General features: G+C 36.3%; 1 protein-coding gene across 1 annotated transcript in view; it reads left to right on the top strand.

Annotated features, from left to right (window-relative positions):
- The first annotated feature begins 298 nt into the window (after nt 1-298).
- Nucleotides 299-24873, top strand: part of clu (clusterin) — a 38371-nt gene continuing 13796 nt past the window's right edge. Inside the window, exons 1-6 of the mRNA XM_039749079.1 lie at nt 299-435; nt 12957-13000; nt 14000-14101; nt 15055-15203; nt 16474-16644; nt 21436-21853. Coding sequence (XP_039605013.1) covers nt 14014-14101; nt 15055-15203; nt 16474-16644; nt 21436-21853 — 826 coding nt within the window. The 5' untranslated portion in view covers nt 299-435; nt 12957-13000; nt 14000-14013. The remainder of the gene's footprint in view (nt 436-12956; nt 13001-13999; nt 14102-15054; nt 15204-16473; nt 16645-21435; nt 21854-24873) is intronic.

The raw sequence follows: 24873 nt of genomic DNA, 5'->3' as shown, positions 1-24873 counted from the left end.
GACATAAAGGAAACTCCATCTATCCCAGAAACGTAACTGGCTGATAATAAATAACGGAAACCTGAAAAGGTTCTTAACTCGAACTAAGCAAAAGCTTGTATTGGTTCACGTGATTCTACTATTGCAAAAAACAGTAACTGTTGTGAAGATTTTCAACAGCACTGCTTTAATGTTTTTTTTTTTGTTTTTTTTTTGTCATCCGACTTCATAATTCCACACCTATTTGTAGTATTGCACTCCCCCCTTATGGCCGTTTGGGTGATTCGCACAAAGATAGCAATGCAGACTGAAAGAAGTTCTAGAAAAGTCCACAACTGCTGTGATCGTTCTTTGGGAGTGAATCAGAGCACTTGACAACAGGCGTTACGCCCTATAAATACGTAGATCAATAAGATCAGCCGCAGACCGCTACCAGACTGGCTGAGCAAATAACGGGTGAGTAGACCGACAAGCGGACACTCATCTCTGTAAATAACGCTGGCTGTCATTGAGCTCTGCATTAAAAAAAGGAGATTTTATTCCATTCCAGTCGAAAGAAGAAGGAATATCTAGCATTCTAATTTCAGTATCTTTTAAAATATACTAGCAAATAAGTGCGGTGGGATGCGTCATTGCAGATACAACGCAAGCTTTTAAAATGCTGCTCAAGGAATACTTGGGATTTTTAATTACTCACATGTTTCCTGTTTTTGCAATTTCCTTTGTTGATATGTTGGAAAACAAAACAAAAACTCATTGTAAATCAAATGGACTATTTAAACTGCAGTATGTAATTTAACCTTTTTTTTTTTTCAAATGTTGCGCAATTTGATGCAGGGCAGTCGCTTTGCGCAACTCGTTTGCTGCATCATTACGCTGCATAGATGTGACGAATCTTTTAAATTATTCTTCTAATAAGCAGTTAGAAAAAGTTTGTGTATGGTCTGTTGGTGTTATTAACAGCATACGAGCTGATTATTTACATAACGAAATATTAAATAAACATATTTTCTCATGAAATAATGAAATTGTTATTTGGTGCTGTTGGTTAAAAGCAGCGTCGTAGTTGCCGTCTGTTTGCAATCTGTTTGTATGTGCGTTGATTTTCCGGTTTTATTCAAATTTTCGAAATACTTTCCTGTTAGTTTAATTGACGACTGTAAACTTAATGCGAGCGTTGGTGTGTGAGTGAGTGGGTCCTGTGATGGGCTGGGCTGGATTAACCAGTTATGAGAATGCTATAATATTTAAAAATATATGATCATTTTGTAATGCATTTCTACATGATGGCATTGACAAATGTGGCATCTTTAGGTTATACCTCAATTAACAACAGTGCAATGCAAAAAAAAAAAAAAGTGCCACACATAACGCATATTATTATTATTATTATTATTATTATTATTTTAATATTATTTTAATATAAGGGGAGATGACGGACATGGGATGCAGCTTCTCAATGTTTGGATCCTGATCTGATTCCAAGTTGAGATTCCTTTTGTGGGCAGTTGACAGGTTCTACTCCTGAACCCAGACACTCCATTATCTCCTCCATTAAGGTCCAAATACAGACCATCTAATTCTAAGTCAACTAGGTATGTGAAAGTTTGGACACGAGCTTGTGTGTGCCCAGTAAAGGGCCTGACTGAGTATGACACCATTGGATTTTGGCTCCCCACAACCCAGAGCTGGACACAGTGGGTTCAGAAAATAAATGGGTGGATGGATAAAGAGGGGTGCCAAACACATTATTATCAGAATCTAGTTACAAAGCCACTTATTTTGGTCAGAGTTACTTAACTATTATGATCAAGTCATGCTTCAAATGCTTATTTTGGTTGTGTTTACTGTTATTATGGTGTTTCGAGTTTATTCATGAACCTCAAAAACATGTTTATTGTGGTCAGTGTTCCTGGATAAAGATAATTATGATTGGTACTTTGTTTTTAAACTTAATCTAATCAGTTAACACAAAAGCAGATGTTTGCAAAAACACATTGTTCCTTGATGTTTCTGCCTTCAGTTCTTTAGAACACATGGCAAAAGTATTAATATATTTTATCATAACCATTTGAAATTTTCTCAAAATTCTGGTGGAGTACATCTATCCAAATCTTAATTGTCACACTTAATTAGTCCAGTTTTAAATTCCATGGGCCAAAGCATTTTTCGGGTAGTACTGGCACCAAAAGCAGGGTGTTAGTTCATCTCAGGCACCCACACCCATACCCGCTCAATCTAAAGTGGCAGTTAAATCAACGCCTCCTTCGTGTGTTTGTAATTTCTGAGGAAAGTCAGAGTACCCTGAATAAGAAAGAAGAGGGAACAAAGCCCAAGCACACGGTACTGAGGCTGGATTTGAACCCAGGATTTTAGAGATCAGTGCTAATTACAGCACTACAGTATTCACCGTGAAATTAGTTATTCTGACAAATTATTAGAAAAAAAAAACACTTTTTCTGCCTTGTAGCTTCTATGTAACTTCTCATTTAATTTATAGTTGCACATAATCCTTTTAATTTTAGAGGTTCCATGCTTAAAGTACACAATTTTAGCATTGATCCTTACCATTTATATAATTTTCATTCATATACAATTATCATATTAAATGTGAGATTTATAAGCCAACAAAGAAATCATCTGTTGATGACGTTTAGACAAAGAGATTTCTGACGCTCAGCCCTTCTGTCCCAAAGGGTGATTAAGATGTGTCTTCATTAACTTTGCCAATATCGCTTTTGCAGCTGCAACAAGGAAAATATTTCATCATTAGTAGGTCAGCATTTCTCTCAGAAATCCTAAAACAAATGCATTTGTTAAGGCTAGGCAGTCCGTCCGGAGAGAAGGTGACCCTGTTTACAGTACATAATGATTATCAGTGCCCTGTACAGAGTGTTATATAACAAAGTCAAAGCTTGCCAATGAGGCCAGAATTCCTGCATTGCCTGCATATCAGCTGACATGGGAACTTTCAGGCTACGGACACAGCAGCAACGTGTTTTGTGTGTGCTGCAGGCTTTAATCAATGGCTGTCCTGAAAGGCATGAAGCACAGCATTTATAAATTCATTAAATTTATCACCACTTTAACATTAAGAGATACTAAACTAAACAGAAGGTTACATATTTTTATAACAGACAAAATATTTATATGCTTGTGACGAAAACAGATAAGATCCATCCCCCCAATGTGTCTATTCTGAGTGCATGCTATCTATTATTATTCATTTAGAAGACACCTTTATCCAAAACTGTATTTTGGATAAAACAACACACCTCACTTATCTCCATTAACCCATTGTCTGCCTAACATAACAACAGTCTCAAATCTGCTTTATCCTATTCTAAGTCACAGAGAACTGGAACCTATCCTGGGAGCATTAGGTGTAAGGCAGGAACCAGTCCATAACAGAGCACACTCAGGCACACACCATCACTCGCTCTCTTGTGGAGCCTAATACTGTAACCCACCACTAATCCAAGCAGGCACTGGGACAGTCTAGCTCCACACCAACATGGGCATCTGAAATATTAGGGGGATGCATGGCGTAACGAACCCCTAAAAATACAACAAGCAATAGTATAACTGACAGGATGGGTGGAAGGACTTGATATGACATTGGTGAGGGGGCTTAGCCCAGTTAAATGACCCCCTGGATCGGAACCCACAAACTTTCCATAGATAGAAACTAACCCACTGTGAGCGCTGAAGTCGAAAAACAACGAGATAAACCCCCATTTAAAATAAAAAGCAATTTCTTTAATATTTATTCTTGGTGAGCTAGAGAGACTGCAACACTGTTCCCCTCCCCAGCTCAGGCCAACTGATTTTAGTTCAGACAGACTGGCCTAAAAGAAAAAATATTCTCTCTTTTATCACCTAGCTTGTTCATTAGCCAAAGAGAGAACAGAAAAAAACATAACGGTTTATTTTGAGGTCGTACATAGATTATGGGCTACATCCTAATGTATTTCATACAGGAGTATACCAAAAACAAAGGACTACCAGGCACTTGCATTTTCTAAGGAATGTGCCCTTCTCAGTATACACACACAAACCCAATTTAAGCAGTTTTCTTAAAGTTCATTGCATTAGTTATAAAGAGATTACATTCTTATAGCTTTAATATCTTCATTAGATTATATTAGTTTTATTAGATTAATAATCCTTATTTATTAATTCATAAATTACTTTTTTGTCTGATATTTTTAAGCAAGAGTGAAGAAAACGATCACATTGATTTATAATATCACAGGGTGTTCTGTTAATATCAAGAGGTCAGCATTTTCACATAGAAGAATGTACAGTAAGCCAGACTCATATTCTGTGCATAAACATAATTTCTTTCCTACCTAAATGAAGATCAAATCATACAGAAGTATAAAATCATATAGCTCTCTGCATCATGATTAATACAAAATACAGTCATTGGTATTTTGTGAGTTAAAATACTTATAATCATCTGCAGTGGGCTGGCGCCCTGCCTGGGGTCTGCTTCCTGCCTTGTGCCCTGTGTTGGCTGGGATTGGCTCCAGCAGACCCCCGCAACCCTGCAGTTAGGATATAGCAGGTTGGATAATGGATGGATAGATGGATACTTATAATCATTATAGTTAATAATAATGTTTTTTCTGCTTTCTCACCACTTAATCCATTGTGTGTATAGAAAGAATGAGTTGTGCGCCTGCTTATGTTGCAAATGTTGTGGACAACACACACTCAGCTGCTATTAATAGCAACGTGGACAGTCATGGTTAAAAAAAACACACGGTTTGCCTTTTGAATGAGATGCATGTTATTGTACAACAGAAACAGAACAAACCCAGAAAGAAAAAAACACTCCTGATTATCACTGGCAGTGATGATAAATAGTAGCAGTTATGACCTGTGCCGTTCACATCCTCGGGGTTCTGCAAACAACTTATTTATACCAGCCTGACTGTGCATCTCCAAAGTTACTGCTGATATTTTGTAAAGCTGTTGATAGCTTTAGTGAAAATGTTGTTAAAAGGTTATACATGTATTGATTTTACACAAATATTCAGTAAAGTAGTTCCATATACCATATACAGGTATGGTTGATTGTAAAGTAAACCATTATAGCTTTAGTTAGTGGTAACTCTTATCATGCTGTGAAAGTTGTGCTTATTCTCGTGGGTATGGACCGTACACATTGGTTGTGGTAAACAGACTCTTAAGTACCTGAAATTCTCTAGAGTTTAAGTCACTTCAGAGTACAACACCCTTATTTCAGCAACTAGTCCCACTGAAAATAGGAGACTTGAAGGCTTCATGGTGTTTTACATATACTATGGCTGATTGCCCTGTTGTCAAAATATACAAATGTAAACAGAAAGTTTGTTTTTAACACCTGTAGTAAAATGTAATAATAAATCCACTTGTTCTCTAACTGGGTTCATCCAGTTCAAGAAACAAAAATGTTTCTTTGTCAGCAAAAACAGTGAGCACTACTTATTATGCAATATAGCTATCTATTCATATGTAATAATTTGAAAAGATTACAGAACATCCTTAAAATGTATTTATTGAGTTGAAAAGTTAAAAATAGCTTGCCTTAATGCTAGAAGTATCAAAAATAAGGTAAGTAAGTTGGAGCTGTATGCAGCAGAGCATAATTATGATATTATAGCAATAACGGAAACCTGGCTAAATAACAGAGATGGGGATGAGTGTAATATAGAGGGATACACATTTTTTAGGAAGAATAGACAGAACAGAAAAGGAGGTCGGGGTGCTGTTTATGCCAAACAGAATTTAAATGTAAGTCCTCTTCAGTTGGACGATGAGCTCCATCTTAGTGAGGACATGTGGCTTCGTCTAGAAAACATTAGGGAAAGAGGTCTTATTTTAGGAATGTGTTATAGACCACCCAATTCAGACAGTAATTTCAAAACACATCTTTTTAGTAATATCAAAAAGGCAAGTTTACAGGGGGATATTATAGTCATGGGGGACTTTAATTATCCAAATATTAACTGGGATAACCTTGCAGATGGAGGAGCACAAGAGCAGGAGTTTTTAGAAGTAATCAGTGACTGTTTTATAACACATTATGTTAAAGCATCAACACACGGTGAAGCCTTTCGTCTGAATTTAGTATTTTGTAATAATCAAGATAGAATTGAGGGTGCAAAGGTGATTGAACCACTAGAGTCAAGTGACCATAATATAATACAGTTTTCAGTATTTTGTAAGAGTGCAGATGCAAAGACTAAAATTTTTAACTTGAATTTTGGTAGGGCAAATTTTAAGCAGAAGAGACGAAATCTAAGGAGGATAGACTGGGATAAGCTTTTAAGTGTGGAGACAGTCAATGAGCAGTAGAACATGTTTAAAAATGTTTTACATGTAATGCAGGAAAGATGCATACCTAAATTTGGAATTAATAGGAAATTTAAAAAAAAAACTTCACAGTGGATTAATAAAGATTTAAAAAAGAAGATGCAAAGGAAACAATTGCTTTATAAGGCATATAAGACTGATAACTGCAAAGTGAATTATATAGCATATTAGAACATGAGGGTAAGCATTAAGAAGGATATCAGAGAGGCCAAAAGACAGTTGGAGAGGAATATAGCAGATAAGCCGAAAGAAGACCACAAGAGATTCTTTCAGTATTTTAGTAGTAAAAGAACAGTTAAGGAGGAGGTCAAGTTCTTCAGGAATAGTAAAGGGGAATTAAAAGATACAGACAGTGAGATAGCGGATGCCTTAATCTTACAAGTGAGCAAGTGGATAACCTCCCAGAGGTAAAAGGGACTACTAAGGAGGTACTGAGTAGGGAATCCATTCCCGGATGGTTTTATCCATTCCCGGGAATTCAGGAATCCCGGGCTCCTGGGGATGACACAGTGCACGGGCATCTCACATGTGAACGGTTTTGGAACGACCAACAGTTATTTTTAATAAAACTACTGCAATATGTTGACACCGATAAAAGACTAACCTTATCTACAAGCAGTTCATGCTGTCATATAAGTACATTTATCTAGTTAGTTGCGGTAATAAGAGCGTAGAAAGCACAATGTGTCCAGCGTGTGGTCGTCTAGGTGAGAGCGCACCTTCGTGCAGAGTGCACCAGCCGCTGAGAAAGCATGCTCTGCCTCCACTGAAGTAGGCGGCACAGTCATCAGATACTGATACACTTGTTCTAAACAATGCCCGCGCTTGCCATTGCTATGATACACCACCATTTACAGCTTTTACATTCTGTGATGGCAAGTTTCTTGGCACGGATAATGCGGATGCAACAGACTGACGCATTGCAATTTCAAGTTGCTGTTCAAAGCTGTTGTCTGACAGACGTCAATGAAGTCTGCCCCATCCCGGCATTCGTGAGCTGCAGAGTGCAGACTCCTCCCAGTCCACTGTGCTAAGTCTTAGTCGGAGCTGGGAGACTGACTGCTGCTGGTCTGTTGTTGACTGACTTAATCGGCAACACACTACACCGTGGGCCAAAAAAAGGTTCCACTAATTATTTTCAACTATAACTCTGTTATTTCTTGATCAATTTTTACACTTTTACAGGCTATATATGCAAGCTTGGCTGTTCCCGGTTTCCCGGGAATTACAGCGGTTTCATTCCCGGGAATGCAGGAATGAAAAATGTCCGGGAATGGATTCCCTAGTACTGAGTGATTTGGAAATTGAAGAGGGAGAAGTACTGCTCAGATTAAATAGGCTGAAATCAAACAAATCACCAGGCCCAGATAATAGTTATCCTCGTGTTCTTAAGGAGGCTAGTGAGTACATATATAAACCCTTGACAAATATTTTTAGGAAGTCACTGCGCACTGGAGAGATTCTGAAGGACTGGAAAATGGTAAATATCATCCCATTATATAAAAAGGGTTACAGGGCAAATCCAAACAACTATAGGCCATTAAGCTTAACATGCATCACAGGAAAATTAATGGAAGGAATTATTAAGGATAAGATTGAGCAACCCATGGCAAGGACAGGAGTTATTCTGAACAGTCAGCATGGGTTTAGAAAAGGGAGGTCGTGTTTTACTAACATGCTGGAATTCTGAGCAGGCAACAAAATGATATGATCAAAGTGAAGCTTATGATATTATTTATCTTGACTTTCAGAAAGCATTTGATAAGGTGCCACATGAGAGGTTGGGCATCAAGTTAAAAGAAGTGGGAGTTCATGGTGATGTTTTTAGATGGGTGCAGAATTGGCTCAGACACAGGAAGCAGAGGGTGATGGTGCGAGGAACCTCATCAGAACTGGCCGATGTTAAGAGTGTTATTCAAAAGGGGTCAGTGCTAGGGCCGCTGCTATTTTTAATATATATAAATGATTTAGATAGAAATATAAGTAACAAGCTGCTTAAGTTTGCAGATGATACCAAGACAGGTGGATTAGCAGATAATTTTGAATCTGTTAAATCATTACAGAAGGACTTGGATAGCATACAGGCTTGGGCAGATTTGTGACAGATTAAATTTAATGTCAACAAATGTAAAGTATTACACAAGGAAGTAAAAATGTTAGGTTTGAATACAGAATGGGCGGTCAGAAAATTGAGAGTTCTCCTTATGAGAAGGATTTAGGAGTCATAGTGGACTCTAAGCTATCGACTTCCAGACAGTGTTCAGAAGACATTAAGAATGCAAGCAGAATGTTAGGTTATATAGCACGATGTGTGGAGTACAAGGCCAAGGAGGTTATGCTGAAGCTTTATAACGCACTGATGAGGCCTCATCTGAAGTAATGTGTGCAGTTGTGGTCTCCAGGATACAAAAAGGACATAGCAGTGCTAGAAAAGGACCAGAGAAGAGTGACTAGGCTGATTCCAGGGGTAAAGGGGATGAATTATGAGGAAAGATGAAAAGAGTTGAGCCTATACAGTTTAAGCAAAAGAAGATTAAGAGGTAACATGATTGAAGTGTTTCAAATTATGAAGGGAATTAGTACAGTGGATCAAGACTGTTATTTTAAAATGATTTCATCAAGAACATGGGGACACAGTTGGAAACTTATTAAGGGTAAATTTCACACAAACATTAGGAAGTTTTCCATTACACAGAGAACAATAGACACTTGGAATAAGCTACCAAGTAGTGTGGTAGACAGTAAGACTTTATGAACTTTCAAAACTCGACTTGATGTTTTTTGGAAGAAATAAGTGGATAGGACTGGCGAGCTTTGTTGGGCTCAATGGCCTGTTCTCATCTAGATTGTTCTAATGTTTTAATGGTCTGATGATCAAGAACTACTATAAATCACAACCTGTATTGGCATCACAGTCTAAAAGCAGAGTTGCCTGCCTCATCATATTTTGGACTTGCATTAACAAATAATGTTTTCCATCTATTTCATCCATTTATTCAATTATGAATCTGCCTTATCCAGCAGGGCCTAACCTGACAGTAGCAGATACAATGCAGAAATCAAATCCAGACAAAATAAAGTTAATTCTCAAGAAGATATCAATAATAAAAGAAAATTAGAAAAAAAGAAAAGAATAGGCTGCACCATGAATGAAAAACATTTAGCCAGCTTCAATAAAGATAATCACAGATGGCAAGCATAAAAAATGTTAAGGCTTACCAGTTAGCATATATTATCATTAGTACAGCAAACAGGCTTCTGCTTCATAAATCTGAGATTTCCAACCAACTGTTGCTTAGTGTTAAAACTTTGAGCAGCCATTATGACAAGGAAAAGCTGGATGTCTTTATCATTAGAAGACAATGGAAAGTAACTGTCATATTTCTGAGATTTAAAATCACAACTTTAAAGAGACCTTTCGATGTTAGCAATGTTCATTTTAGTTACCTGAGCTCCAGCCAATAAGCATTTGGCTTTGTGGCTGCAGACACACAGTGCCTAAGACAATAAGGTGTAATGAAAAATAAATGTTATGGTCACTTGTATTCCATTTGTATTGTAATCTATGCATTGCCTGTCTGCTTCTGCTCATGGCCCTCAAATGACATCCTGCACTGCAAAATATCAAATCGGCTCCTGCACCCCTAATCCATAGTCCACCGGTGGCAGTTTTTTAGCTATGAAAAGAAAAGAATGAATCACTGTGCTCAACATGTTTGAGCATTCGCCACCAATTTCATATTGATGCTTAATGTGAATTACAGGAAGGCTGTCCAAACTGTACCCCATTCTGTTTTATCTTTTGGCAAACAGAGAATTCCATTTTTGTGAAAGGTTGTGTTTTTATGTGTTACATTTTGGTAAGGGCTGGTGTTGAGTTTTCACTTGATTCTTTTATGTGGTTTATGCTTTGGAAATAGGATGTCAGCAAAAAGGTAAAATTATTAACAATAATAATGAAAAAACAGAATATTTAACCCACATCTGAATATATTCAGATGCATTTACTTCTCTCTCTATATATATAAAATCCAACGTCTGTCTGTATGTATGTCTGTACGCTTTTCACGAGAGAACTACTTAACGGATTTAGATCAGGTTTTTTTTTCTATAATTTGCTTAGACATTCCAGTTGATTTTGCGACTTCTCTCATCTCGCTAAGTATCATAGTTCATTTGCGGTACCAATTTATTTGCACAAATCTAAGAGACTCAGCGGGCTGAGTGTAAGGGGGCCGAGTCTAACTCTCGCCATATGTTCGAGCATACCTTAGCTAGGGATACCTGTTTGTTCAGCCGACATTATCATCTAGGGATATAATGGGGGAGCAATGTTTGTTTTTGAGAGAGAGATCACATCTACGTGTGTTTTAGAGGGAACCTGCTGCTCACTGGTAGAGATATCATGACCACGTGCTCTTCTCCCCACGTAGGGGATGCACTCCTGTCACAGTTGAACATGATCAGAGGCAACGTTTGATATTGGAGCATTCCTAAATTCTGCTTGGCCAGAGATACATATAGCTAACTTTTTACATTTTTGGCAAAGTGATCACAGCTACATTCTCGCCCCGATAGCAAAACCAAAAATATCGTATATCAAGAGTCCCTTGGATACGAAAGCTATCAATATAAATTCTTCTCAATACAAATTATTACTTTGTTTTTTTTTTATTGATTTTTAAAGTTTGTCCTATTTCCCTACTACTTGGGCGGAGCCGCAGGGGACACCTAGTATTTTAATATGTACAGTATTTCTTTAGCTAATTTCACAGTCTTACTTCTATGCAGATATCTTATATGGTTTTTGTTGTGGCAAATGTCTATCTATTCATTTTCAAACCTTATCCAGTTAAGGGTTGTGAGGATCCAGAGCCACTCGAGGCCTTACTGGGCACAAAACAGGAGCCAACCTATTACTGCAGGGTTTTATTATTGTGCTCAGTTTAGCAAGTCAATTGCTATCTAGTGAAAAAATGATGTCCAGATTGATTACATTTTACACCAAATACTTACTGGTGGACCATGGAGGCACTGGGTGACAAACAATTTGTTTAAAAAAAGCAAAAAGAAACCAGGGAGACTTTAATCATTAAATCTGTAGAGCAGTGATTGGCAACTAACTCCTTTGTATCTTCATGGGATTGAGTAGGTTCACTTTTCTCCTTGTTAGTGATGTGCTCATTTAAATTCAACGGTAAAATCATTCAGTTTCTAGTGAGACATCTTAGCTATTGTTTTAACGGGGAAAATGTTGGGTTTTTCTGTGCAACCTTTTTTACATCTTGTAAAGCACTTTGAGCTCAGTTCTTTGTATGCAAATGTGCTACAAATATGAACGTCATTGTTGTTGTTGTCAGGACTTACTCCGAGATCCTGACTGATGATGTATTAAGGATGGCTGCACAGTCACAATTAATAGTGTATAGTGTAAAATAATGTATATGGTTACACTTCTGTTCCAATAAGTGTGTTAGTGATAAGCAATGCACTTTGTTAATGTTCTTGAAGTTTTGTATGATCTTACCAGTTTTTCCTACATTAGCAATGGCATATTGCGAATTAGTGTTTTATATTCCACTTACAGTACTTACATTCACCTTAGCTTAATACAGTTCGTTTCATGCAGTTCCGGGTAATGAGGTTATTTCAACAGACTTTACCTTATTATTTACTTATGTTGAATGTCTCAAAACATAACCAAATTAGATCTCTGTACCACCAAAATGTACGTATGCTTTTTGTTGAATGACATTAAGTTTTTTTATTTTACCTGTTGTTTTTGCAACTGTATACTGCATATTGAGTGGGACGTGTACTATGTAAAATAAACTGAAATGAAATGAAATTATTTTTACACAAAATTATTATGTTGCTATGAAATGTGATTGTGTACTCTTTGGTATGGCATGTGGTATGTGGAATGGCATGTTTTGGCAAATTACAGTATTTATAAAATAAAGATAAATTGATTTGCTTTACATATCTAAATTGCACTTTTTTTACTGGAACAAGAAGAGGAAATACTGCAGGACTAACAATGTAAAGATGAAATATGGAGTCTGCCTTTAGGAGTTACAAAGTTGCTCAGCCCACTTAATCTGTTTGTAGGGCCACAGTGCATTTGAGGATTTTTAAGCATCACTGGACGTGAAATAAGAACCAGTCCAGGGTGGGATGTTTTTATTAATACTCCTCATTTTAATTATGGTTATATACTTTTTGCTCTCTTAAAGAACAGAGCCAGATACAAATAATAATGAATAGCAAAGTGAAGCAGCTACTTCGGTGACATTTCCGTCTGTGCTCCTACTATCATTTAACAGCCTAAAAAAACTAAACGGTCAAAATAAAGTAACCTATCAAAACTGATAGTATAAAAAAAACATAATGAGCTCTTTATATATAAGTCAGAAAAAGTGGTTGAAATCCATATTGTATTTTTGTATGAATGTACTAACAGTTAAAATAGGGAATGCAAAGCATGAACTAGTAATGTAAAGATCCATGTTCATCTCTTCTCTATCTATCTATCTATCTATCTATCTGTCTGTCTGTCTGTCTGTCTGTCTAAACTTTCTTGGAATATAACATACAGTTTGTTCACTTTTTAGGTGACTGTGGTGCTCAGTTGATTTACACAAGTGGAAGGCATAAAGTAAGAAAACAATCCGTTTTACTTTTTCCATAAAAACAGCCAAATCATGTTAAAATATACCAATTTTTATAGATGAGAGCTTACTTTGGAATGTTTAAAATGTTATTCCAGTTACTCTGCATCACCTAGGCAAGAGTTTCCCAGGTTCAGTTCCACTGTGGCTACAGGTTTTTACTCCAGCCAGTCTCACAGATCAATGGGTCACACGTAAAGTCTAAGTTATCTTATAGTTTCATTAGCTGGCTTTTCTTCTTTTCTTATGTTGCATTTAGAAATATGTGCTAGTACAATATTTACCTGTGAAAGAACTTCAGAAATGTGTATGTTTTGACGTAACTATAAATTCTTAAATTTTTGCATATTCTTTTTAAAACACGTATTTTTCTGTTAAGTTTCCTCCTTTAAAAAATATTGATGGTGACTGCACGCAGTGCAGACATGGGCTCAATGACACTGAATGCTCAAGGAGAGCCACTACATCTGTGTTATATTGACTTGCATACTGAAGTGTGACTGAATTGATTTATGAACCTGGTTAAAATAAAAACTAGCAGCCACAGAGGTACCAACCAAAAAAATAAATAAAAAATGCTGTGCACATCAGTTAATGTTGCCTCTTGGCAAATTTGCACATCTTAGCCCCATCTCATTTATTTAAGATTAAGTTCAGACCCTTACTAAATATAATGAGACTCTCCATTCCTTCTCCTTAGGCAATGATGGCCATTCACCCACTGCCTAAATCACAGCACGTCTTTATAGTGCGTCTTTTTACAGTCTGTTTTCATGGCTGGCTATTTACCTTATGCTGGTCTGATTTATCCCTCTATGCTCTGTTCACCTTAGGCTGTATGATTCATCACCATGTACTTCTTTTGTGATGAGATAATCACAAGTACTTCAACCCAGTAAATGATATTTCTCAATATAAAAAATATGCACACTTTAATTTACATTTTAAAATATCTCATCATTTATTTACCAAAATTTTTTCCTTAGCATTTTTAGCGGAGATGAAGCTCACCGGGTCCATCCTGCTTTTGTGTCTTCTTTGTTCCTTTGCCCACAGTTTGATTAATCTTTCATCTCAAGATCTCAAATGTAAGTAGTTCCTTGGAATAACTTTATTTTATACAGTGCCATAACACTGCACATTTTATGCAGTTAGGTAAACATTGTGCTTTAATTTGACAATCATTTCCATTTTTGGAAGTCTGACTCACATATCAGTGTGTTTTCCATAAAAATGACTTAATCAACAGTAATATACTTGCCACAGGTGCTAGAAAATCATTGTATCTTAAAATTATCAAAAATCTATTCTCATTTCTAACAATGCCATCAAGTACACCTGCCTAACCAGGTAATATGTTTTAGAAATGCCCTACACTCAGAATATCTTAGGAACACACTGTATATTTGCTTCTCTGGCAGTTTACTTGCAGTCCTTTAGTAGCTTCATTTGGAATAACAACAAACAGGATAAGATAATGCCAGGAGAAGTCTATTGTGATATCCCACACCACGTTGCTTGCATGCCAATTCATTTTACTCAAAGATAATAAATAATTTCATAGCTCAATAGAAAGGTGATCTCTTATTTAATTCATTCTCAAAATCTTCAGAACTTGGCCATCACTTTCTAATACTGTTTCAAATGAATCCTTCTGGGCTCCTGAATTTTTTTCATTTTTCAAAATGTACCTTATAATGAACTCTTCATTCAGGTAGCTCCCTGAACTGATTGATAAGGGGTTTTGAGGATTTAGTATTCCATAATGTAATTTAATGATGTAATGTTCTTCAGTTAATTGTTCTTTACTTAATTTAATGTGATCAATAATCTCAAAAAAGTATAATAAATGAAAACAAATTCTCACATGTTTAAGAATGTACCTAATAAAATGTATTCACAGAATAATAATTGCATTTTCACTTTTCAAATTAATTGTTAAAGGCAACATTTAAAAAGTACAAATGGTACTACCATATATTTATTTATGAAGTTTTTCATGAAATTCAATGACGCGTCTACTATTTTTTTTTTCTTTCAGTAATATCCTTACAAGGACAGAAACATATAGATAAAGAAATTGATGATGCAATAGAAGGAGTTAAACAAATGAAGACCTTGATGGAAAAGTCTGAAAAACAACACAAAGCCTATTTAAAAAAATTAGACAAAACCAAACAACAGAAAGAGGTAAAAATGAATTTATTGAAATCTTTATCCAAACTGCGTTCCAAACTTGATATGTCCATTTATCCATTACCCATATTCCAGTTCTGAGGAAAGATAAAAACAGATAATCCTATCTGTTTATAAAGTACTTATCTGGAGTACTCAATATTGATCTAGGATGTGCGTTTTTTTATTAACTGATTTTTGTGTAATATTTTTATTATTGTCAATTGAATAATAATAATAATATACTTTAATATAAGGAATGAATCAGTTTTGTCTACTGTTATTCTCACTGTTGGGATACAGAGTGAAATAGTATTGCTGTCTTACAGCACTTGTGTGTCATGACCAATCCAGGCTGGACCATCTTTTATGTGAAACTGTTATGCCACTCCGCAATCTATTAATGCATTGTCAAATAAATTGTTCACACTAAATTGCATTGATGTGTTGGAAGCTGACCATGAGCCAGTTCACCGACCTATAAACACATCAGTATCACTGTGTAGCATTCCACGTTTTAGCTCACAGGTAGGTGAGAGGAACTCAAGCAATTTCTAGGAAGGATGTGTCTCCTAATGTTAGAAAATTAAATGGATCATTGGTTTATGAATTGTAATGTTATACTGTTAATAACATTTAATCCCAATATTTTTTCAACCTTTCACCCATGTCTGGAAAGATTTGTAAAGCTTTGTATCAAGATCTTTGGGGTGACAACATCAACCAACCATTGTTTAAGTCCTTGTACCTCAAATAATATGATGTCTGAATTAAATAACAATACATTTTTATTCTTAATGGCTTTCATCTATGCATTCCCCAAAGATGTGCTGGTTAAGTTAACTGGCGATTCCAAACTGATTCCTATGTGTGAATGTGGCTGTGTGTATGTCAGTGGGCTCAGGTATACAGTAGATGCATACCCTGTCCAGGGTTGTTTCCTGCCTTGCACCCTGCTCTGCCAGGATAGAGTCTGGCCTCACACAAATGTACATTGAATTAAATCAGCCTGAGGATGTTAAATTACATTACAAAAAATCAATTACAAGTCAGTCAGAAATACACTGCTTTGTGTTATTTATCTCAAAGCTTGCAAATAAAACACATTCCCAATTTCAGTTTAATCATATGGATAAAAGAAGGGTTGGAATGGTTTGCAAATAAAATGCAAGTCTTACAAACTGAAAGCTGATTATGTTCCAGGCATTCCTAGGTTATATAATGCTGACATTTATTTATTTTGTTTTGTACAGTTAAAGCAACTTTATTTGTATTCTTCCATTAGGAGGCTATAAAGGTTGCTGAAGAGATAGAGGTAAAACTAAATGAAGCACAGAAGGTTTGCAATGAATCAATCCAGGCCTTGTGGGAGGAATGTAAACCATGCCTGAAACAGAGCTGTATAAGATATTATTCAAGGACCTGCAGCAGTGCATCTGGTGCAGTTGGAAGACGTGTAAGTTGTATTGTTGGCCCTTGAGAGTCATTTTAGAATGTTATTCATGTGTTGCATTCATAGTGCATCTCCACATCTAGAACAATGCCAGATAACAAGAGATATGCAAATTATGAAATGAAATAATGAAACAAAAACACTGCTGCACTACTGGGCCTTCCTAAACTCTAAGGTCTGGATCCTGATGGAAGCTGTTTGTTATAAAATGCAGTTTTACAAACATCAAAACAGATGAGACCTCCAAAAACAGGTAGGAAGCAGCCCAGACTACAGTCAGGTACCTTTGGCCTTCATCAACAGCAGGCCCCAAAAATGGGATGTTAGCAATACAGCTAAAAATCTCAAAATCTACAACAAAAACCCTACTAGGGGAAGGGTAACCGTCAACCTCTGGCTTGTTCAAAAAAAGGCAACAAAGAATTGTTATAAATCAAAGATTGTTTACATGAATCTAAAAAATGCAAGGAAAAGCTCAAAAGAACAAACAAGAGGCACAATGGGGTGACCTAAAAGGCAATCCTTAGTAAACAAAGCTCAAAATTCATAACAATAATCGAAAGCAAACAAACAATCCAATACCAAAAACTCATAATAACTCCATCAAATATAAATGATCCCTCCTCCTAGACCATCTAACTCAGTATAAATAGTCTGAGGGTGGGCGCAGAAGTGGTGATGTCAGAGTGGCTCAGTTTCCTGGGGGCTCCAGCCACAAACACCAAGGAACATAACTACACTTAAATCGACATCACGCAATTACATTAATGCTGAGTGGTAGCGCTGAGGCTAAGGATCTGTGCTGGTAAGTGGAAATTTGCTGGTTTAAATCTCATGACTTCCAGAATGCATCCTACTGTGTTGGGCCCTTGACCCCCAGAGGTCATGCAAAAAGACCATTTCTTTTTGTGAATTAATGTAATATATCAAATCAAATTAAAAAAAAAAAAAACAAAATCAATTATGAAATCAACAGAAAAAATATTAAGTGAAAAATAATAAATATCAATAAAACATCAATAAACCATAAAATATACATAATTTCAACCAAAGATGTAATATTGTTGAGGTCTACTCCTCTATGACCCATAATTCGGTTTTAAATATGATGAGTGCATGGAAGTACTGTATTTGTCTGAGACATTTCCTTTAAGTGTACAATAGGTCTGTACAATTCACCTAATGAATACTTGATATAATTCATGCTGAGTTTTAAAAGTCAAATCTTGAAGATGCACATATCAAGAAGAGGCTGGAGAGCACTTCATTCACAAATGCAATGATAAATGTAGCTGGGGCAGCCATTTAGATGGTTGCTGTCTTGCATAGTGCTCTACTTGGAGTGTAGAAATAGACACAAGACGAGCAAGAGGATTTTGCAAGCAAAACTTTGCATTTAGCTCAAATTATTCTTATTCAAATGATCTTTTTAGTAAACGACATAGCACGTGCACACACCTCAAAATACAAGGTATGTCAAAAAGTAACATGATCTTGTACTTCCTTAATATTTGTTTGAAACAAACACTGAGCCAAGTGTTGCTTTTGCCCATAGCCTCGAAACCTGTCAAGCATCTATTTTATCAGAACACGAAGGGTGCATCCCCTTCTTAGAAGAAATTTGGATTTCAGTCTGGCTTCATGTTATCAGGAGAAAATTGCTTGGATCTAAGTACTTTTTCAAAATGCCAAAGAGATGAAAATCATCTTGGAATAAGATCTTACTTTTAAGTATAGGTGGTCTAGGATTTTCACAGAAAGCACAGCAACAGCACATGGTGTATCAATGATATGATTACTGGACCATAAAGCTATACCAGTTATTGATAAATTTCAGATGGAATTTTACCCTTAGATCATAGTATCCACCACTAAGCATAAACCATGTTTAGAAATATCTTGCCATCTTGAAAGTGATACCACTAGGCATTCAGTCACACACTGTGATGGTATTTAAATTTATGTTTAAAGTGAGACTTGTTACTTTTTTTTTAGATGCCTTTACAGTAACCTGAAAATACAACATTATTAAATTATACATTCATGGATCTATTCAAATCAGATCATTTTCCATACTCATTTAGTCCAGAAGCATTGTGTAAAAAACAGAAATACACCCAGTTTGTGAAGCTAATCTATCATGTGGCATACCCACCAATGTACTCAAACTCAGTCTCAACTGGCCAATTTAGAGTGTCCAGTCTAACTGATGTGCATCTCTTTGGGACAAAACCAGAATGCCTGTGGCAGAATCACAGCCTTTACTAACAAAGTGTGTAAATAAAATATATAAATCAGACAAGCATTGTATATATATATCTATACTAATAAAAGGCAAAGCCCTCACTCACTCATCACTAATTCTCCAACTTCCCGTGTAATGCGTAGAAGGCTGAAATTTGGCAGGCTCATTCCTTACAGCTTACTTACAAAAGTTGGGCAGGTTTCATTTCGAAATTCTACGCGTAATGGTCATAACTGGAACCTATTTTTCTCCATATAATGTAATGGAGTTGAGCTCGATGGCCGTGGGGGGTGGAGTTTCGTGTGACATCATCACGCCTCCCATGTAATCACGTGACTGTCAACGCAATACGTAGAAAATAAGGAAGAGCTCCAAAAAGCGCTGAAGAAAACATGCATTATACAATTGAGAAGGCAGCGTAACAATAAGAAGCGACCGAGTCACACATACAACCATATTCATGAGTACAGCTACTTCGGAAACAAAGCACGGTGTAAACCTAAAGTTTAAATTAAGTTAATAATTAAGTTCTCATGCCCACGAGTAATGCGGGATACAAGTTTAATGAGAGGACGCAGGATATAAACTTTGTAACTAAGTTAAAATTACTGGTGAAGGGCTGTGCTTATGCAAATTCCAAGAGACTGTCTTTGGGGGGGGTTGACAGTTAAAGGCGGGTGGGGAGTCACGTCATCATCTCCCCTCCCATTCACCTCATTTCGCTGTGCGCTGAGCTCCGCAGCTAACGCAGTCTTGAAGAACCAACTTTGTGACGCTGCCACCAAATACTCACAGAAAAATCCACAAGTTAATATACACGCTGTCTTTACAGTTTCTCCACACTCTAAATCCTCCAGGCACTACTTACAAAAGGTTACATTGACAATCGCGTTACGTTATTTTTAAAATGTTTCCTCTTCTTAGCACAAGCACAGCTGAGAAGCTTCGATGCATGTGCTCCATAATGCGTTAAAAAATAACGCATTTAATCACACTTTGCATTCCAAGCAAAGGGTAACTTCTGGCAATGCATGATTTCTTGGTACACCGATTACATTGATGTACACATCAGAGCTACAAAAATGTAACAGTCGGAAGAAAACGCGTTGTTACGACTGATTGGAGGAAAATTTCATTTCAAAAGACTACCCGACGGATGCCTTGATAAAAGTGTGGTTTTGTGCACATATATATACGTATATATATGTGGATGTATATGTATATATACTGTATATACGTGTGTATATGTATATATATATGTTTATGTGTGTGTATACAGTATATATGTGTATATATATATATATATATATATATGACAGCAACACTCATGACAATGACAATGTCAGTCATGTTACGTTATTATTAAAATGTTTCCTTTTCTTTTTCATTACTTCTTTAACACACTTCTTCTCCGCTGCGCAGCACGGGTATTTTGCTAGTCTTATATATAAACATCTACGCATGGAAGTGTGTATTTCTGACCGGCCCGGAAATGAGATGTGGAGTCAGGCTAAGTGCTCCATCTCAGAGGATATGCAAGCGAAGCCAGCAAGCTGGCAAAACAAAACATCCAAAGAAAGAGTCATTTGCTTATCAGCTATTACAGAAGCGTGACAAGCACATTGGCAAAATGTTATCCCTTTTGCTTTTCCTCCTCTTGCTAATGTGCAAATGATGCGAGCACATTGGCAAAACAAAACCTCCTAGGAGAGAGATGCCCAGAGTAGTTCCTTTCAATTGCCTGACATGTCTAAATTTCAATTTTTATTTCTGACAATTTCAATAGTTTCTAAGACTCCGGGCTTTTTACAGCACAGGCTTACACAGCTAGTATATATATATATTTATATATATACTACACATAAACAGTGGCAACAGCAGACACAATACAGAGTGGAGGAACTTACAATAAAATGTAAATCAGAAAACTGTTTGTTCTACTTCTATGTTCTGTTTCTTTCATTTGGGAAATTCACCGGTTATAGATTCCCAGGCAACACCAGGTACTCCTGCTAATGTGTATATATATATATATATATATATATATATATATATATATATATATATATATATAAATACAATGCTTGTCTGATTTCTCTCCACAAAGTGGATGCGGACCGATATTTTCCACATTAATCAGTATTGTCTTGGTAATAGTGGTATGTGATTAAGATAATCCCCTAATGGAGTCTGGAACACCAATATTTTCAGAATATTACATTTTAAAATGTTTATTAAAATATGATTGCAGCTTTTTTGAAAGAAAGCTTGGAACTGAAAGAAATCAATAAAGGCTTTTTAAAATATTTTTTAATTCCAACCTTAAATGTTGTTCCCTTGATTTTTTTATTGGCAAACCATAAAAAATGAAAGAATTCAGCTGAATTTTTGCAGTATGTAGGAATAAGCAGTTTGAATTTTAATATGGACAATTTCTGTTATCTAGGTTTTCCAGATGTTGTTTTAAAAACAGAACTGTTTTATTGCAGTGAGAATATTTTCTGACTATTTATTGGCATGATTATCTATAAAATTTCTTCTTTTACCAGCTGGAAGAGTACCTCAACAAGACATCTCCCATATCTATTTGGATTAATGGTGAAAAATTAGACTCCCTTCTAGAAACAGACAAAAAACAGGAAAAGCAGTTTGAAGACCTAGAAGAGCATTATGCAGAAATTGCAGATGGAGTGGATAGTATCTTCCAAGACAGTGAGAAGGTGTTTGACCACATACATTCTCCTTTCCGGTATCGCATGAACTTTGGCTATCCCATGACCACCCCACTCATGTCTCACAGGATGATGCCATTCTACCAAATGAACCATCCCGACATCAGATCCCATTTCTTTGGACATGGATTTCATGATATGTTCAAGCCAATGTTCGACATGGTCCAAAGGATGTTCGATTCAGTTTCTCAAATCACAGAGAAAGAGTTTGACTTAATGGATCCTTTTCCAACAGGTATACAAATTAGTTTTTTGTGTGTCTAAGCTAGATGCATGGGGAGTTTGTTTGTGGTTATGTGTGCAGCCACCATACAATTAAGTTTAAAAAATGTATGAGTATAAATGAAAGTTTACCATTTGTAACAAGATTTCCACCTAAATTTTCTTAAAAGGATTTAGTTTGAGTATTTCAGGTGTTACTCCAGTTTAGTGTTATGGGATGCTGGAGCTCAACCCAGCTGTATCGGGTGCCAGTCAATAACCAGCCCTGGATGAGCTGCCAGTCCATTCTAGGGCCAATTTAGAATGACCAGTCAAGCATACGTTTTTAGGTATGTGGAAAAAGCATCCCAGTTTCCTGAGAAAACCCCACTCAGACATGGGAAGAACATGCAAATGCTACTCCGACTACAACCAGGTGTGCTTGGGTCTATTAAGCAGCAGGATTAGCCACGTTAGCATTATAATGCCCTAAAATGTGGACATTTTGAACACGGTATAACCGTTTGCTAATTGACATGTGTATACAAGAGCTACTGCAGTAAAACTGAAAGCTTTGTGCTAAATTCAAACTTTTGGCAAGAGCAGTGAAAGGATTAATTGTACCATCTTTTGTGCTCCCCTTTTTGTTTCTAATTTATACAGACAAGATAATAAGGAATCAGCATATTTCCGAGCATCAGCCATTGTAAATAATTATAAAGAATGCACTAAGGCTGTTATTAGATGATAATGGCCTTGCCATTAGAGTTTCTTTTGCAAAAGACAAGTGAGGATATTATGCATGACTTTAATGAAAACTCAACAACTCCACGGGCCATTTAAGGGCGATGATAAGAGTCACTTGCAGTTTTTGCTTCTGCTATGGTCTGAAGGGCATCAATACTTTCTTTGACTATTACAATAAGAATTCTTTCACAAATCTCTGAAACCTTTTATTGTTTTTAGATTTTCAAGACTGAAGAGTGTATCAGCTAGTCACTTCTATTAAGTGCTAACCTTTGATGAATGTATGAAATATTATATTATTCTGAAGAGGACATTTTAGGGAAAACCCACCAAGACAAAAGCGACACCTTTAAAAGCTCCATTTCCTCTCCTTACTTCTTAGACATCTCACTGTTGGCTTTCTTTATTCTTCATTCATGCGTCTCATTTTTTTTGAATGTGGTTTACTTGTTTCATGTACTTTCTGCTGCAGTGTGGATTACTGAAGGTTAGGCACAAAAGAGAGAAACTGCTGTGGCTAGTAATGGACTGTTCTATGTCTATGTTTTTGTCTCCTCTATCTCGATTTTTACTCTTCCTCCGGTCCATTTTATTTTTCTCTAAAAAACTTTTCCTTCTTTGTTAATTCTTAATCAAGCCACCCTTCCAAAATAGAAACTGGTTCATCTTAAATTTTAAATGTTAAAAAAAAAAATTTCACACACAGAACTATAGATACGAAAACAATTATTGCACATGAAAGCAAAAGAAATTTAAAATCTTGGAAATATCTTGAAAACATTGTATGAAAGGAAAAAGACTAGCTGTGTTGGGGGAAATGATCTGCTTTTTTCAAATTTTTGAAATTAATTTTGTTCTATTGAAATATTGTTTGCTTACAATATAAAAACAGAACAAACAAAACTCAACTGTTTTTTCATCAATAAAAAGAAAAACTATATTCTCAACAACAGCATTTATTTATATAGCACATTTTCATACAAAAAAATATAGCTCAAAGTGCTTTACGTAATGAAGAATACAAAAATAAAAGACACAGTAAGAAAATAAAATAAGTCAACATTAACATGGAATAAGAGTAAGGTCCGATGGCCAGGGAGGACAGGAAAAAAACAAAAAAAAAAAAACACCAGACGGCTGGAGAAAAAAATAAAATCTGCAGGGATTCCAGACCATGAGACCGTCCAGTGCCCTCTGGGCAATCTACCTCACATAAATGAAACAGTCCTCTTTGTATTTAGGGTTCTCATGGAAGGACTTGATGATGATGGTCACGTAGACTTATGGCTTTCAGTCCATTAATGTTGGAGTATCATGATGCTTTGAGTAGGTGGTGGTGGTGCAGGCTGCCACCACAAAGAAACCGGAAAAAGAAACAGAAGAGAGAGTTGGGGTCAGTATGGATTTTAGAGCCACCATGAATAGTTATTATAATGAATTGAACATACAGAGTATCAGGATTAAATTAAAGTGAAATTATGAGAAGGCCATGTTAAAGTAAAGTAACAGTATTCTCCATTCTGCTTAGTCTAATGCAGGGTGTGCAGTGTCACCAAGCACCACAGGGTGTGATGCTCTCACAAAGGATCAGTTTAACTCAGCACAAATAGGGTGTGGCAGGAAAAACAGGGTACAGTACTCAGAAAAATGAGCACAGGCACAAGGAAAAGCATGGAAATTCTACACAGACACTGACCACGTGCATCTGTGACACACAAATGCTAACCTCCATGTCACCAGTCTATTAAGACTGACTCTAAACGAAAGCCACGAGTGATGACAATGCACCCAGTTGACTATATGAATTGAACTCAACTGCATGAGACAAAATGCCTCTCTATGGAGCTGCAATATTCTGCAGCATTTTCATTCTTCTGACATGTGTGGCATACTGTGAGGCTGTTTTAGTGGCCCTAAATTTAAGGTGATCCGGTTAAAAAAAGCAAAAACAAACATTTTTAAACCACAACTTTTTCTTTTAGTGAGTGATGTGAGAAATACAGTATCTGTGACATGTATCTACGTGTAATAAAATGTACCAGACTATGAAGAACCCCACTGCCCCCAACTGAACATAGATGGTGAGAAGAGTTCTTTTGGATATAACTCACCCTTTGAGTGATGCTGACATTAAATTCTGTGCCTCTTTTTAACACTAAATTCCCATCCTACGACCCAAGCAGTGGTTATTGAAATGAACTCTTATCACTTTGGCAAGCAGATGAATTAAAGAGTGTTGTGATACTTTGTCATATGTCAAATACTTTAACCTGCCATCTTTTTCCTTAATATTTGGTGAACATTTCA

Source organism: Polypterus senegalus, chromosome 3, assembly GCF_016835505.1.
Source record: "Polypterus senegalus isolate Bchr_013 chromosome 3, ASM1683550v1, whole genome shotgun sequence".
NCBI lineage: Eukaryota > Metazoa > Chordata > Cladistia > Polypteriformes > Polypteridae > Polypterus > Polypterus senegalus.
This window is presented reverse-complemented; position numbering and strand designations above follow the sequence as displayed.